The sequence below is a fragment of the Aulostomus chinensis genome, chromosome 14 (assembly GCF_037954235.1).
Source record: "Aulostomus chinensis isolate RoL2024-O1b breed Wild chromosome 14, RoL_Achi_v1.0, whole genome shotgun sequence".
In the NCBI taxonomy this organism is placed as follows: domain Eukaryota; kingdom Metazoa; phylum Chordata; class Actinopteri; order Syngnathiformes; family Aulostomidae; genus Aulostomus; species Aulostomus chinensis.
Window position 1 is genome coordinate 14,771,283 of NC_141333.1, and position 15,041 is coordinate 14,786,323.

A 15,041-nucleotide genomic window follows, 5' to 3' on the forward strand; every position below is an offset into this window, starting at 1 on the left:
GAAATTATTTGAATTGATTTATTTGAAAAGTCATGAATGTAAGGAATATTAACTTATGTGAAAATATGAGGCATACATTCTAACTTTGATTTGTGACGGTTGTAATATTCTGATCTTGTCTCTTTTCCTTTCAGCAACAACGGCATTTAGACCTGCTGACCATCACCAACACTGGTAAGTCAGCTGGTTTGACTATATCCTTACCCACAATTCACCTCTTTACTTCTGCACCTGTCCAATACAGTTACAACTCTTTTCCTTGCATTCACAAGGCACACATTGCACATGAAACCCCCCTCGTAAACAAACTGTCAAGCACACTCCCCGGAAACACACAAACTTAATCAGTGCTCTTCTATAAATGTCTCCCTCATACCACTGGAACAACGTTAAAAAGGTAGGAAAGCTTCCAGGTACATGACTCTGCAATCTTCAAACACGTATTGACGTTGATAATTTATTGACAACCAGCTGCAAACAATTGAGAAACAAAACAGAATTTTTATATGGACCACTGAGGTGCTGTCAAGTAGAAAATTGAATCCGTCTGGCAATAAATGTTGTTGAGGCAATTGTATACTGCTGAGACACTTGCATAATAAAGTGAACTTAAAAACACTTCCACTATTCACTTTTGAACAGTTCAATGGATAGAATGTAGTTCGAGTCTTAAACTCGTACATATAGCCAAGGATGTTCAGCTCATGTTCTGGAGGAGCAGCGGTGTGAACGAGGGACCGACTGAGATGCAGAGCAAGGAGAATTATGAGGAACAAGAGAGGAGACACAGATGGGGGGCAGTGTGTGTGTGGGGGGGGGGGGGTACAGAGACCCATATGTCTGAAGTATCTGGATGATCTCATAAGCTTTGATTAGAATAATACATGTGTGAGACTGGTGCAGAGTGGGTTGATTTAGCAGGTTTATGTTGCAGCTGTTCCGAAGGCCTTGGGCAGGGACACCACCCACCCCTGGTCTGCACTACTTGACAGATGGTCAGCAGGGATCGAGATGGAGAGGCGGGGGGCAAGCTCAAACAGAACAGCAACACCTTTCCTGACCGAGAGAGTTTAAAATAACACACATGGTCTTGATACACTTTAGAAAAAAAAGAACAGTTAAAGAGAAGTTAACAATCATATACTGTAGTTGTGTGTATGATTTGCTCGGCATCCGCTGGTTCTGTCATCATTTACTACTCTATTTCTGACAAGTACTGCATTCGTGTATCCTGATTCCAGACCCAGAGCAACTGCTACTAAATTTGTTTTTCATGTACTATAGTGTACATAAGTAGACATAATTTTGTACAAAAGTAAAATTACGATTCATTACTCTACACAGTTTCTTACGAAATAGTAAAATATGTGGTCTTTATCATACTAGCAAGCAATTTTAGTAGTTTTTGCTGCAATTATATGGCAAATATCAACCCACAATGTTCATTTTATCATGATTTAGTCTGTTCAATTGTATGCTTGATTTTGATTTACTTGTTTGGATGAATGGCTCAGTTCCTGGTGTTGATGTTTTGTCTGGATACGCAAAATACAGAAATATGTAGAATATTCTCGAAACATTGTTGTTAAAAAACATAAAGAAAATTCAAGTAACAAAAAAAAGCCAGTCAGTTTTAGAATTTGGCTGAATTTTATATCTAAAAGCACCAGCCACCACAAACGGTGCACGATATCATAATTACTGTTGGCAGAATAGTTCATGATGATAAAATGATCACGATACCTTTACAAAATCTGAACAAAATAATAGTCGGTCAGTCAAATTTATCTCTAAATTTGTCTTTTGTTTTGTTTTGTTTTTTTGTTAAACTACTCTCGAGATACAAATGTGTTGAGGTGGAGAATCTGCAGCCAGAGTCAAGAGGCTTTGTTCCTGAGGTGCGAACCAGATAGTCACTGCTGCAGTATAACTTGGCCAGAGGAGATTATATCCTTGTCTTTTTAGTGTTATTTCAGTGAATATAAAGTTAAATATCTATTGGCTGTTCAAGAATTATGTCAATCCTTTCTCTTTCACTCCCACTCTGCTAACCAGCACTATGCTAACTATAATATCACATTGAATTCTCCTTAAAACAGCTTAAAATGTTGGTCCTTCTAGAATGAGCTTATAGTAATGACCAGAGTGGAAAAACCTTCCTTAAGGGTTTTGTCTACATCCATGGAGAGGCCTTAGATCGACTGAAATAGCTTTCAATTATTTCTAACTGGTTTCCTCCTTTGACCGGAGTGGAGCTCAGTGTGCTGTGTAAATTATTACAGGTCATTATTCAGCCTGTTGTTATGCATGGCCTTGAAGGGAAGTCTATTATATTCTTAACTTGGCAGACATATTTTATCCTGCCCTGCTGCTTATTACTATTCACAGTAGGTGAGCGGACATGTACACACATACTCACACACACACATACAAGCAGCACACACAAAGACTGAACATTGTGAAGGTTATTATGGCTGTATGGAGAACAGGTGAGGCTTTCAGATGTACAAGGCTGATAGGGAAACACACACAGGACACCCTCTCCTTCTCCCTGCAGATTAGAGGAGTTTCCGCTCCGTTTCCCCCCCTTGTCATCCTCTCACCTCCTCCTCTCTCTCTGTTGTTAGCACTTCTTTCTGTGCTCCTTTGAGTTAGCAACACTTGGTATCTACTGTTAATTATTTTTGAACATATTGAGTCTTTGGTTTCTGCCCTTTTTGTGTTGTTTCCTTCCTTCTCTTCTTTATGCCTCACTCGCCACTTTTTGTCTTCATAGCAGCAGCAGGGGCAATCACGGGGCGTGAACAAACTAATAGGCTCAAGTGGCTCCATAACGTGCAATGGCAAAAGAGAGAAAGAGATTTGATGGGGATTCTGCTCCTGTTGGTCTCTAATGGTGTTCATTAGCTTCTTTGAAGAAGGACTCACAGGTAAACATTTATTAACACATCTGTAATTGAGGATATACTTAAAATACATGATGCAAACAATAACAAAAAAATCACACTTTATCTCTTTACTCCATTTTTGTCATTTCACACACACACACACATGCACACTCACTCCCACATACCGACCCACTCAAACCTCACTCGACCCCCTTTAATTGGACACTTGAGCAGTGCATGGCTGCATCTGGCTCCTGTTGAACACAGCCTGACATTTCAGACTGCTGACCTTTCCATCCCCGCCACAACTAAATAATGATTAGCCCCGGCAACTGTTCCACCACAGCAACAGCCAGGTACACACACATTCACACAAACAGGCGTATTAACAAACATTCATACACACACACTCACACACACACACACACGCACACACACACACACACACACACACACGCACACATACAGGTGCAAACCACACAAAAACAGCACAACAATAACACCTGCACTGAAGGCTTTGTCTTTTCACAGTGAGAAAATGGGGTGCAGACATTGATTTGAGAGACCATTGTCATTCTTTTTGCTTATCGATTACATTGTCCTTTTCCATATCTGCAGTCGGCAGCCAATAATGTGTTGTTGTAAATTAACTCTGCCTGCCTCTGTTTAGTTTCTCCTTTCCCCTTTATGCGCTCTCAGCATTACCGTGGAAAAAAAAAAGGTCAATCATATTCATGAGATCTGGGCAGATTCGAGAGGATGGTTGTGTGTGAGAATGTGCACATAATTTTAGTGTGTGTGTGTGTGTGTGTGTGTGTGTGTGTGTGCATACGTGTGTGAGTGTGTGTGTGGGTGTGTGTGTGTGGGTGTGTGCATACGTGTGTGAGTGCAATGAAGCAACGTGGAGATAATAGGCAGTTCTTAGATCTCTCACCACACTTTCCTCTTTTTTCCCCCATGCTTTCTCTTCTCTCTTTGTATCTCCATTTCCCTGATGTATCTGTCAGAAGAGAATAGAAGTGTTCTTCATTAGAGCCTGAACATCTACAGATGTTCTTTATGATTCCTGCTTTTTGCTCCATCCATCCATCCATCCATCCATTTTCTACCTCTTATCCTGTTAAGGGTCGCAGGGGGGCTGGAGTCTATCCTAACAGCTTTCGGGGATGAGGCAGGGTTCACTCTGGACAGGTCACCAGTCCATCTCAGGACCAACACATATAGACAGACAACCATTCACACTCACATTCATACCTACAGTCATTGTAGAGTATCAATCAGCCTCGTCCCCTCTTGATGTCTTTGGACTGTGGGAGGAAGCTGGAGTACCAGAGAGAACCACAGGGAGAACATGGAGACTCACACAGAAAGATACTGTCCCTGAGCCGGGTCTGGAACCTGGAACCTTCTAGCTGTGAGGTGATAGTGCTGACCACTGCACCACCGTGCTGCCCTGCTTTGCGCTCCTCAGACAAAGAATACAGTACATATCTCTGAGGTCAAAGGTCACGTTTCGCATGGCTGGCCACCCGTATTGAAAAAAACAACATGTCTGTACTTTTCATATTACATAGAAATAGTGTGTGATTTGAAAATATGCCGGTGCAGCATGTTAAAGGTGTGAGTATGTATGATGTGAACAAAATTATTAAGTATGGACCTCCTGCTTGCTGCATGATCAGAAACATAATCATTTTACCGCTATTGTTTCCATGGAAACCACTGAATCAAGGCCTGCTCCTGTAAATAAAACCACAACCATCTAATTACAGCAATAACAGCTAATTCACATTGCATATATATTTCTTTAAAGGGTGACATTTGCTCAGAAATAAACAGGGTTGTTAGAAACTACTCAACAAATCTACAAACACCTCATACACACCTGATTTGTCTAAAAAAGCCTTCAAAATCACAATCCTTCAGCAATAATATTAGAATAGGGCCTATATAAAATAGTAGTGGGAGGATTTGTCATGTCACAATTCACTAATGGCTGTCAGAGCCAGAAGTTGATTAATAATCATTAAATGCATCATTATATTCTCTTTTATCATCTTATTCCATGTCATATTACCTTGTACTATGCTAAGTAACCCTTAGTGATTAAATGAAAACAGCCAAGTGAATGAACTACATTTTAAATGATTTTTCCAATCCCTTTCAGTCATTTTTATCCCAAGCTGCACTGCATATTTTAGCTTATGTAATGGCACATTAATCTTACATCAGTTCAAACTATTCAAAGTTAAAAGAACTTAACATTTTATGTATTTTATGATGCCTGATTGTTGTATTTTTATACATTATCTGAATGAAATTTAATTAATGTAATAAAAGCAGCAGTTCATTGAGTATATCAAGTTTTCAATGATTGATAATTATGTATTCTGCATCAGTTCATTCAGCATTCAGTTGAGAACTGCAGTGCATCTCATAATAGATTTGTCTGATTCCTAATAGCTTCACAATTTTTTTAACATTTCACACACATTCATTGTAAATATTCAGCTAGTACCACTTTTATTAAGCGTGCTGAAATAAATTTGATATATTCTACGGCGATATTTTAATGCCGCAATGTGGAGGTGTCAGTCTCTTAAGATGCTTAAAATAGGTTCCAAGTGTAATTTCAGCTCAACAACATTTCACATATTTACCAGTGAAACACACATAATGTTTTTCTAAAACAATGATGCCCTTTAAAGGGAGCTGTGGAGATTATTGAAGCTGTTGACTGACAGGGGTTAGAAAATCTCAGCAAGCTGTTGTCAGCTAAAACAAGAAAACCCTCATACATACATAAAAAATACAATTTGAAGTTTGCGGGGGGGGGGGGGAGCTGCAAATCAACTGAAGCAGAACATTCTGTACTCACAAAAAACCCTTCTATATGCACAGGAAGACTTTAGTTTTATCAAAGCTGTTTTCTGAATATGAACTAAGCCATGAGATGCTCTTATCCTGAAGACCAAATCACATTTCTTATTTACACAACGTGCCAGCTTAGCCTTCTCTTGGTCTTTTTAATAACTTCCATCAATTCAGATGAACATCTCTGGGCAGCTCTGCAAACAATGTAGTGTTTCATCATTTGTTTACGTTGTTGTTTTAACAGTGCTATTGTTTTCATTATCATACATATACAGTATATTGGTCACCTCGTCATTGGGTTTTGTCACAATTTTGGTTCCAGCAGGAACCCTCTTTCCTCTAGAACCAATGAAAATGATTTACTGCTCGTTGTACAATTGGTATCCGACTTACAAGAACACATTAGCGACATACAGTAGCATTGTTCTTGCGTGTGAATTAAAGTGTGCCGATTTAATTTTGGTTCAGAATTTCATCAGCTGCTCTTACTGATGTGACCAAGCCCCTCTTTGAGTTAGGCTCCCTCATTTTCTCCTCAGTAATTCACATCTTTCCCTGTCTATACATCTGGAGTTAAGAAACAAAGATTTCATCGATGCAGTAGTTGTAGTTCTGTATAACTGCCAGCATTAAACACCTCTTATCTATGCTCAGTGTATTCCTCTGAAATGCTAATCATGACCTTGCCAATCCTTTTTAAAATCCAAACAAGTATTTGAACTCCATTTTCTTCTCCATTTGGTGACTTCCCAGCAGGCTTCCTTTAATTATAAACAATAAAAGTGGCAGCAGTATGCCTATGTATAAGACAGCAGTAAGTTAGCATTATGTTTGGAGCTGTGCTCAGTCCTTCATCCAGGGCCGGTGCAAAGACTGAACAGGCCATCATACGTAGCCTCCTGCTTACAGTCTGGGCCTGCAGTACGTACCTGAGCTGATAAACATCTGTGACCAGCTGGATTTCTGTGTGGATGACTGGCTTCCAGCTTGGAAAGCTGCTGGGATTTGTTTTTCAGTGGAACAGAAGACTTTGTGCCTTGAGAAAGGGGAAGGAATGAGCAAGACAGAGAAAAAAGACATAGGAGCATTATTTACAAAAAGTACTATCAGGCTTTTGTGTAAATGAGCAGCTGTGAAAACAACACTTCCTATTATTGCCCTAATTATATCCTTTCTCTGTGAATTTGCATATTTTATCTCCCTCCTCCTCATTATGGGGTACTATGCTTCCATTTTGATGTGGGTTGAGAAAAAGCACATAAAACAAACAAAGAAGGAGATGGAGAATGGGAGAGAGGAGGGGAGAGGGGTGCGCTAGCCGCCTCATATTGAGTATTTTCCAGTTGATTTTGTTGAAGGCTTCTCAGCAGCGTAGCTAAACAAACAGCAGCATGCTAATGAAAGGAGAATGAGCATGATAATTTATCAGACAAAGAATGGAGGCTGTGAGAAATGAGAGGCAGAAGTAAGGGGGAAGGGATGGGAATAGGGGGCAACACAATATTGAAAATTTTGGAAAATATTTGCCATCAAACAATTATTTAAAAACCTGTCTCCTCTCTATACGCCTGAAGGTTCTTTTTTGTCAAGCCTATAATACAAATACTTCTAGTAAATATTCCCTGTGTCGCAAATACGGTAATTTCACGCACTGTACACACAATCAAACATGTGTTTCTTGTTTTTGCATGCAGAAAAATGGATAGAGAGAGAATGCTAAACTCTGAGGACAGTAAATGACAACAGAGAAGCACAGACTCAGTCTGTCTTCTTTCTAAAAGGCTGATGTGACAGAGACAGTAAACAGGCTGTGAACAGGCTGTGGGCTCTGAGATTATTTCTTTGTCACCAGCAGAGCCACCAGTGTTGCTGAGCACTGCTGTGGAGCAAATCCTCCAAGAGAGGACTGATTGGATTTTTGTTCCAGGGAGCCTTTTGTGTTCACGGCATAGGGACTAGATAATAGGGGTTGATGCCACTCTGTCTCCATGTTATGGCTGCTGGATTGAGTTTTTGGACTTGTGTGTGTGTGTGTGTGTGTGTGTGTGTGTGTGTGTGTGTGTGTGTGTGTGTGTGTGTGTGTGTGTGTGTGTGTGAAGTCAGGACATTCACTCGCTCTTTCGCTGTTATTCACAAACTAGTGAATGCCTCAGAGCATAAAGAAATATCTGGGTGCTCCGCTATTAACACCAACAGTGTAACTAATGGACAGACTTAGTATGATCATCTTTCTCTCCGCAGACTTGATCATAGGGTAATTCTCAATATCACGACCCAGGCGAACCTCAGCTCAGGTACACATTGCCGGAGATGCACATCGTCATGGTCAAGGTCGTTGTCAGCCTCCCCTTGTCATTCTGTCAGAGCTACATATGCAGTGTGTTTACATCATCAACAAAATACAGACACAACATACATTGCCAGTGGGCAATGCATGTCTAAATACATTTTTAAATAAAGCTAGATTATTGATTTCCGTAGGGAAATTTGACTCTTAATTGACCTGCTTTCCTGGTCAGGTCAGCCACCAGGTTCAGCTACTGTGCAGAATAACGTTTTTTTTGGTTTTGTTTTGTTTTTGTTTCCAGGAAACGTCAATACAGCAGATGCTTGAACCCAAATCCTTTTAAATGTTGGAAAATCTCCTGCTCATTATGCCACCCTTCTGTCCTGTGTGTGGCATTGCACTGACCTCTGAAGGAGACCAAGTAATGATGCAGAGATGTTCTCTAGGCAATCACATTACAATATATCACTCTCAGATATGCTGGATGGTTTGTGCTTCTTTTGACTGAGAAATAGATATGTGTTTTTCAGCTTGGGAAAGTCAAAATATCAGCATTTTGATATACGTATGAACAGTATCCCTTATTGCAGCTTGTATTCGTCTCTCAGTAGTTGCAGAGTTGGACAGTTGTCTTTGAGTCTGTCTTCTAACAAGGATTGCCAGATTAGTCCTGACTGTTGTCTCCTTCACAGAGCTAAATGTGTCTCCGCAGTGAGAGAGTTAGTGTTCCCGCTGTCACATCAGCTGGAATCCAGCATCTGGATGGTATAAAATGTGACATACTTTTTCACTGCCAGTTGTTTGTGTGTCCTGGATGAAGACAGTGGCTGTGTATTGTCTCGCTTCTTAACTTTTTTCATACTAAGTAAATCTACTTTTGCAAGTGTAATAGCAGGTAGATGTAGGCTGACATGATAGCTGTCCAATATTCTTCTGAGATGGAAATGTGTGCTTGTTGAGATGAAAAATGTGTTGGAATATAAATAAAACCATTAAATACAGTTAGCATAAAAATAGAGACAGGTAATAACATTTATACTTGCACAGCTCTTTCAACAGGATTTAGAACAAGAGTAATAATAGAGCTGGCAAAAAAAAAGGATAGATAAACTAATAAGACAACTGCGAGATGTTGACGTTCTTTTTCAGAAGCAGCAGCTGCTCCAACACTCTGTATTAAGCTCAGAATTAAACTTAACCGCCTCCAAATGTACTGTAAGCTGCAGCCATGATTCTATGGAGGGATTTGAGATCTGACCTTGCTTGTCCTTTACTGGTGTACGCGTTTGTTCTTGTGTGTGTGTGTGTGTGTGTGTGTGTGTGTGTGTGTGTGTGTGTGTGTGTGTGAGAACACCCGAACGCCCCCCCCACACACACACACACGCACACACACACACATACACACATCACTACTACGCGTCCCCTATCCCCTAGCGAGGAGCAAGCGCTGGCCTGGGTTTTATCCGCTATTATCTGTCAGATGCTGTGCACCTGTGAGCCCGGCTGCCCCTCTGCATGACGGGCGACTCGTGGTTTGCTCGGCCAATCCCACCAGCTCCCCGCTGTCAGTTACAGCAGCAATAAAAGTTCTCTGGCTGCCTCAGTCTCTGTCTGACAGCCGCCCTGGAGGAAATGGTCAGGAAAGCAATGGGAGGAGAAGGAAAGGGGAAGGGGGGGCACCATTAAGATGAGCTGTATTCTCCTAGACCAAAGCCTACCCACCAGCCATGTGCTGCTGCTCACCTAGCTGCCAGATAAGTGGAGATTAGAGGAGAGGAGACGGTGGAAAAGGTATTAGAGGCATAAGAAAAATTCTCTCAGAAACCCAGGGACAGCCTTGATACTTTCAGGATTTCTTGTGTCGTGTCTGACATTTGATGCCGAAGCAGAAAGGGCAAAAATGTTGCTCTGACATAGATGAAGCAAGCGTCTCTTATTTTATATATTTTTGCTTGTTTGTTCCATGTAGTCCATATTGTGCAGCTGCTGCCTGTATGAATAACAATTTTGTGAGTTCCCCATCTAGTTAGCAGCAAATAAGAGTGTGGTGACAGTGGCAGGATCAATAGAGGGCCGCAGCAGGAGGCAGAGAAGCCCAAATGAACTGAATTGACTGCTGCTGAAATATGATCAGTATTTCTCTGGTGGTCATTATGTTCCTTATGAAGAAGATCAATGTCTCCTGGGTGGATCACTGAGTATACGCAGCATGACGGCAGCACCGCCACTGATACCTTTCTAAATAGTTAATGGAGGATTTATTCGCAGCAAGGTTTTCATGTGTGTTTGTTCCCGCCTTTCTTTCTTTTTTTTTCTGTTGCTCTCTTTCAGTGTGTTTTCGAGCCCCTGCAGCATTAGTAAGTGATGTGCTTGTATGCGACTGTGCTGTTCATTTCATGGGCTATCACTTTTTAAATTGGTGAATGCCTTCTTCATGGTTGATTAGTAATTCATGCGGATCTAATTAAGAGGCATAATATGAGAAAGACTAGTGAGATGCCTCCAACCAAAATAGGAAAATGATCCTGGACTGTTGGGATTGATCGCGGTAGCCTGCACGCTTCTCTGAATCTGTCGTCTTAGAAGCAGGCATCCATATCTTCATTCTGCTCAGTGTTTTCCTGGTTTTAAACTATCCTTCAAGAAAGTTGCATTACAGATCCCTCTGTGGCGATTTTCAAGTGTCTGGCGTGGTCACATGGCTCGTTGTGTCTGTATGCTGCTGGTGCTCACCGCTGCCAACCATCATCACAAACACACCTGTAGCAACATCTGTCCACCCTGCAGACTGGGACAGGTGCTGGCTTTAGATTGGCTGTGTGCGTGCTCTAAAGATTATTTACACACATCTAAACACTCTAGACATTTTTCACATAAATTTCCTCTTGGTTTTTAGTCACATACAAAGAATATCCACAAGCGTAGTTGTTTATTTATCTCTACATGCATCTGTCTGCTTGTCAGTGGAAACTCTTTAGGATTCTAGGAGCAACACTGCAATGATGACGTGTGTGTGCCCGCAGTCTAATTCCATCATCAGCATCGTTACTGCTATTATCCCATGTCTCCCTTTAATGCAGGCTAATGGAGGACCAATTAAGATAGATGAGCCTGGCAGGGTGGAGCTAATAGGGAGGACATGATGTCTGGCTTCTGTCCTGACTCAAGTCTTTACGGATCAACTGGCCCCAAATAATAATTATTTAAAAAAAAAAAAAAAACTTAGCAAAAATATTATCATTGTTCCTCGCTAATTTCATTTCATCAACTTTAATTAATCATTGTGTTGTCAGCTAATTAGAATGCCAATGATTAAGGACTACTAAGAGCAGATTTTTTTTTTTTTTTTTTTACAATAGACAAATAAGAGCCCAGTGAGTTCATGAAAAAAAAGAAATTGCAGTTAGGTTTTTCATTCATAGTGATAGTGAAAAGTCAACATCCAGCAATAGGCAAACATTTAACTTATACTTCAATCAAAGTGTTAATTGCTTGTTCATTGTGGATTGGCAGTGCTCCTTCCATTTGCATGTGCAGTACATCGTACTACACTATATGTGGTGCGTGTGTGTTAGGGGGAGGCCGAACTGTTCGTGAACATTTAATTGCATTTCTTTGTTTTAAATTTCTAATGTATCTTGTTCTACAATTCTCTTATTGTAATGAATCAGACACAGTAACAAATTAGAAGTTATGGAGTACAGCACAAGTACAGTTATTTGTTTCATTTATTTAAGACATGGAACATAAAGAGGTGAAGCAAACCTCCATCAGAAAGGTTGAGGAAAAGATGTTTTTGTTCCGTCTGTGTCAGGCACAATACTGAAAGAATGAGAACAAAGAGAATTTATTATTTTATATTGTAAATCTATCACATTGAAATATGTTACTAACTAATTTCCACTAACTTCAGTGGTTGACTGGATCCTCAGTGAGGTATACAAAAGCACAACTTAAAGAGATGAACAAACGATGTCAATATATCAGGGATGCATCCCTCCAGCACAGGCTCCTCCATGTCCCCTTGATGGTGGGGGGTATCCACAACAGCAATGGATGAAGTGTCCCCCTGATGGTGGGGGGTGTCCACATCCTCGGTGGATGAGGTGTCCCATGATGGTGGGGGGTATCCACATCATCGGTGGATGAGGCGTCCCCCTGATGGTGGGGGGTATCCACATCATCGGTGGGAGAAGTTGTCGTGTCCTCCCGAGGGTGTGGGGGTGGGGTGGTCCAGTAGTAGAGATGACCTGGTGATTGATGGCTGAGTTGGGTCGAGCATTGGAAGTTAGTTTCACTGCTGTATGTATTGCAAAAAAGCATCAAAAAGGAGCTTTCATACAAACAAATTGAACTACAAACTGTTTTATAAATGCCTGTAAAAACAGAAAAGACGAAAATAAGCAAAGTGTGAAAGACGTGGATAGCAATGCACACTGAAGAATCAATGATAGCAAGCAAAAGTATGTACATATACCAGTGTTAACAACTTTGGTTCATTTTCATCTGCAGATTAGGACATAACATCATCTGAGCAAAACAGCACCACAACACAAAACAAATGCTTTTACACATTAAAAAAAACACATTTTGGGCAATTGAAAAACTGCATTTAATGGGTTATATTATCCATGTAAAGTTATTTCAGCTGGCAATATATCTGGACATTGCATAAATACCTTTATGAATAACAAGGCAATCAAAAAAATAAATACAATTCAAAGCACACAATAGACAATTATAGTGGGCAGTAAACATACAGTAATTATGTATTATATGTAAATAACAGTACTTTTGAATTCTGATAAGACCTCTGCTCAAAGCTTAGGTTCGAGATGCTACTGAAACAATACAAACAACTCAGAGTGGATCAAATTATTACATCTTAACATTGCAACAAAATATTAGATAAATTCAGCAGCTATTCAAGCAAGAAGGTAGTCACTGTCATGAACAATGAGCCTGTGGTTAAATGACCCTGCCATGACGTACTAAGATTTCACTTCCAAAACAGCTGACTTAATTCAGTCTACTCTGAATATGTTCACTCTGGGTTAAAGCTCAGTGAATGAAACAAGTGATCATCAATGGAACTCCATCTGAACCCAGTGGGCATAGAGATGCAAGTGCAAGTATCTGTGTGCGGTGGGGTTTTGTTTTTGTAGGAAGAAGAGCAAGAGTTAGTGTGAGGACAACTGTCAATACATTCACACAACAATAAATGCTACTGTGCATTTACCAGACTTGTGCGGTATATCCTTACAGAGTAACAAAGTGGTTGGAAATAAATGAAAATAAAGATCTATACGGAGATCAGACGCCAATAAAAAGTGTTTTGATATTTCAAAAGGACAGCAACTACTTCTTTAAGTTTGACTGTGTTTAAAATGCATAAGTGTACGTAAATAAGTTTCCTGTTCATCGTCTCTCTCTTGGAGCGATGGACACTTAATCAAGTCAGTGCAGCATGGCAGCCGTTCGCTGACCGTCTCTGACATGTGTTGCGCACATAGCAACATGCACTCAGCCAATGAGTGCCCTCAAATCTGATGCCTCAGGGGCACTGAAAATATCGCCCCAAGCAAAGTAGTCGGTGGAGACGGAACACCTGACATTATTGACAATGATGAAGGCGTGTGTATTCTAAACACAGGCTGTCAACTCCAAATTCAGATCACTTCTCCAAAATCTGTGGGTAAGGAGAAGTTTGGTAGAGAGAGAACTCAGCCCAAGTCAACTTTACACCAAAATTAGACGAGATTGTGAAAAGCATTAAGTGTATCTAAATGTGTAGTGCTGACCCATACAGTAGTTCACTTGGTTAAGCACTTGCTCAGTGCTTTGAAGTTTCAAACACTCAACTCTGCTTTGACTCCCACGAACAGCACTTTTACTCTCTCTTTTTTTGTGGCTTAATTAGGTGCTGGTGAGGTTTTTTTTAATTATCACTTTCTGACCATTATTCTCTGTAGCGAAAATTGGCAATGAAATAGGGTGATTACCGGAATTGTATTGGGATGGTGACAAACTGACAAAATATAGCACCAGCAACGAGAAATACGGAACACCTTGTTGAAAACTGTGGAATTTGAGGACGTCATGAAGTAACATTTGAGTTTGTGCATTCATTTTTTTTAACGACCATTGAGGATTAATCTGAAGTGACTGTTCACAGACAAGGTAATGTATTCAAGTTTTATTCATGTTATCCTTAGTTTCATTTATTGATTTGCTGTTGTCATTCTAATGAAATAAATGCAAGTAATGTTATTTTATTTTGAATACTATTACAGATGTATCTGTGTTTGAATATTGTTGTAACATTTGGGATTACAGTGTATAAATCCCCAATTAAACACATCATTTTCAGACATTTTAAAGCAGAATATTTTACATATTATGGGCCCTCTTTAAGCAATCCACTGTTCTAGGGGGTTGGTCCTCTGTAGACATTTCCCCTTCAAAGACCCAGGGTCCTAAAACTGTGCAGACTTATGTTGACAAACCCAGGCGTGAGGACAGGAGAGCCATTGAACAGAAGCTTAGATTAACAGTAATCCCCCGTTCCACTTGTTGAGAAGCTGTCCAAATCTCTTGTCCATCACTCTTATTCCTGTGATAGTTTGTGAGGCTCTGACAAAGTATCAGGGGTTGATTTTATAAGATATTCCACATCTCATTAAGCCCCACCTATGAAATAACATGTATTTAAAGATGTTGCTAAATCTGTGAATGGATGTGATCAGTTTTCACAGTTTTTTATTCCACATAGAGAAGTGAACTCCCAAATAGCAGCATTGCTAGAGACTGTAACCATGCTCCTGAAAACTTGAAAACAATCTAGTATACTGCTCCAGCAACTGCTGTAAAGTTACTCATTTTTACTATTGTTGTGTTTGTTCTTTTTAAATTTCTCATGTGTACATCTAGCACTGGTCATACAGCACACTGAACAACCATCAAGGGAAGCTGACATTTGGAACGGGACTAAT

At 40.2% G+C, this 15,041-nt stretch overlaps 1 protein-coding gene across 2 annotated transcripts in view; it reads left to right on the forward strand.

The window, feature by feature from the left end:
• agbl4 (AGBL carboxypeptidase 4) overlaps positions 1 to 15,041 on the forward strand; it is a 277,380-nt gene that overhangs the window by 186,789 nt on the left and 75,550 nt on the right. For both annotated transcript variants that reach the window (XM_086225487.1, XM_086225486.1), the window contains one exon: positions 135 to 174. In XM_086225487.1, the coding sequence (XP_086081613.1) occupies positions 135 to 174 (40 nt within the window). The remainder of the gene's footprint in view (positions 1 to 134; positions 175 to 15,041) is intronic.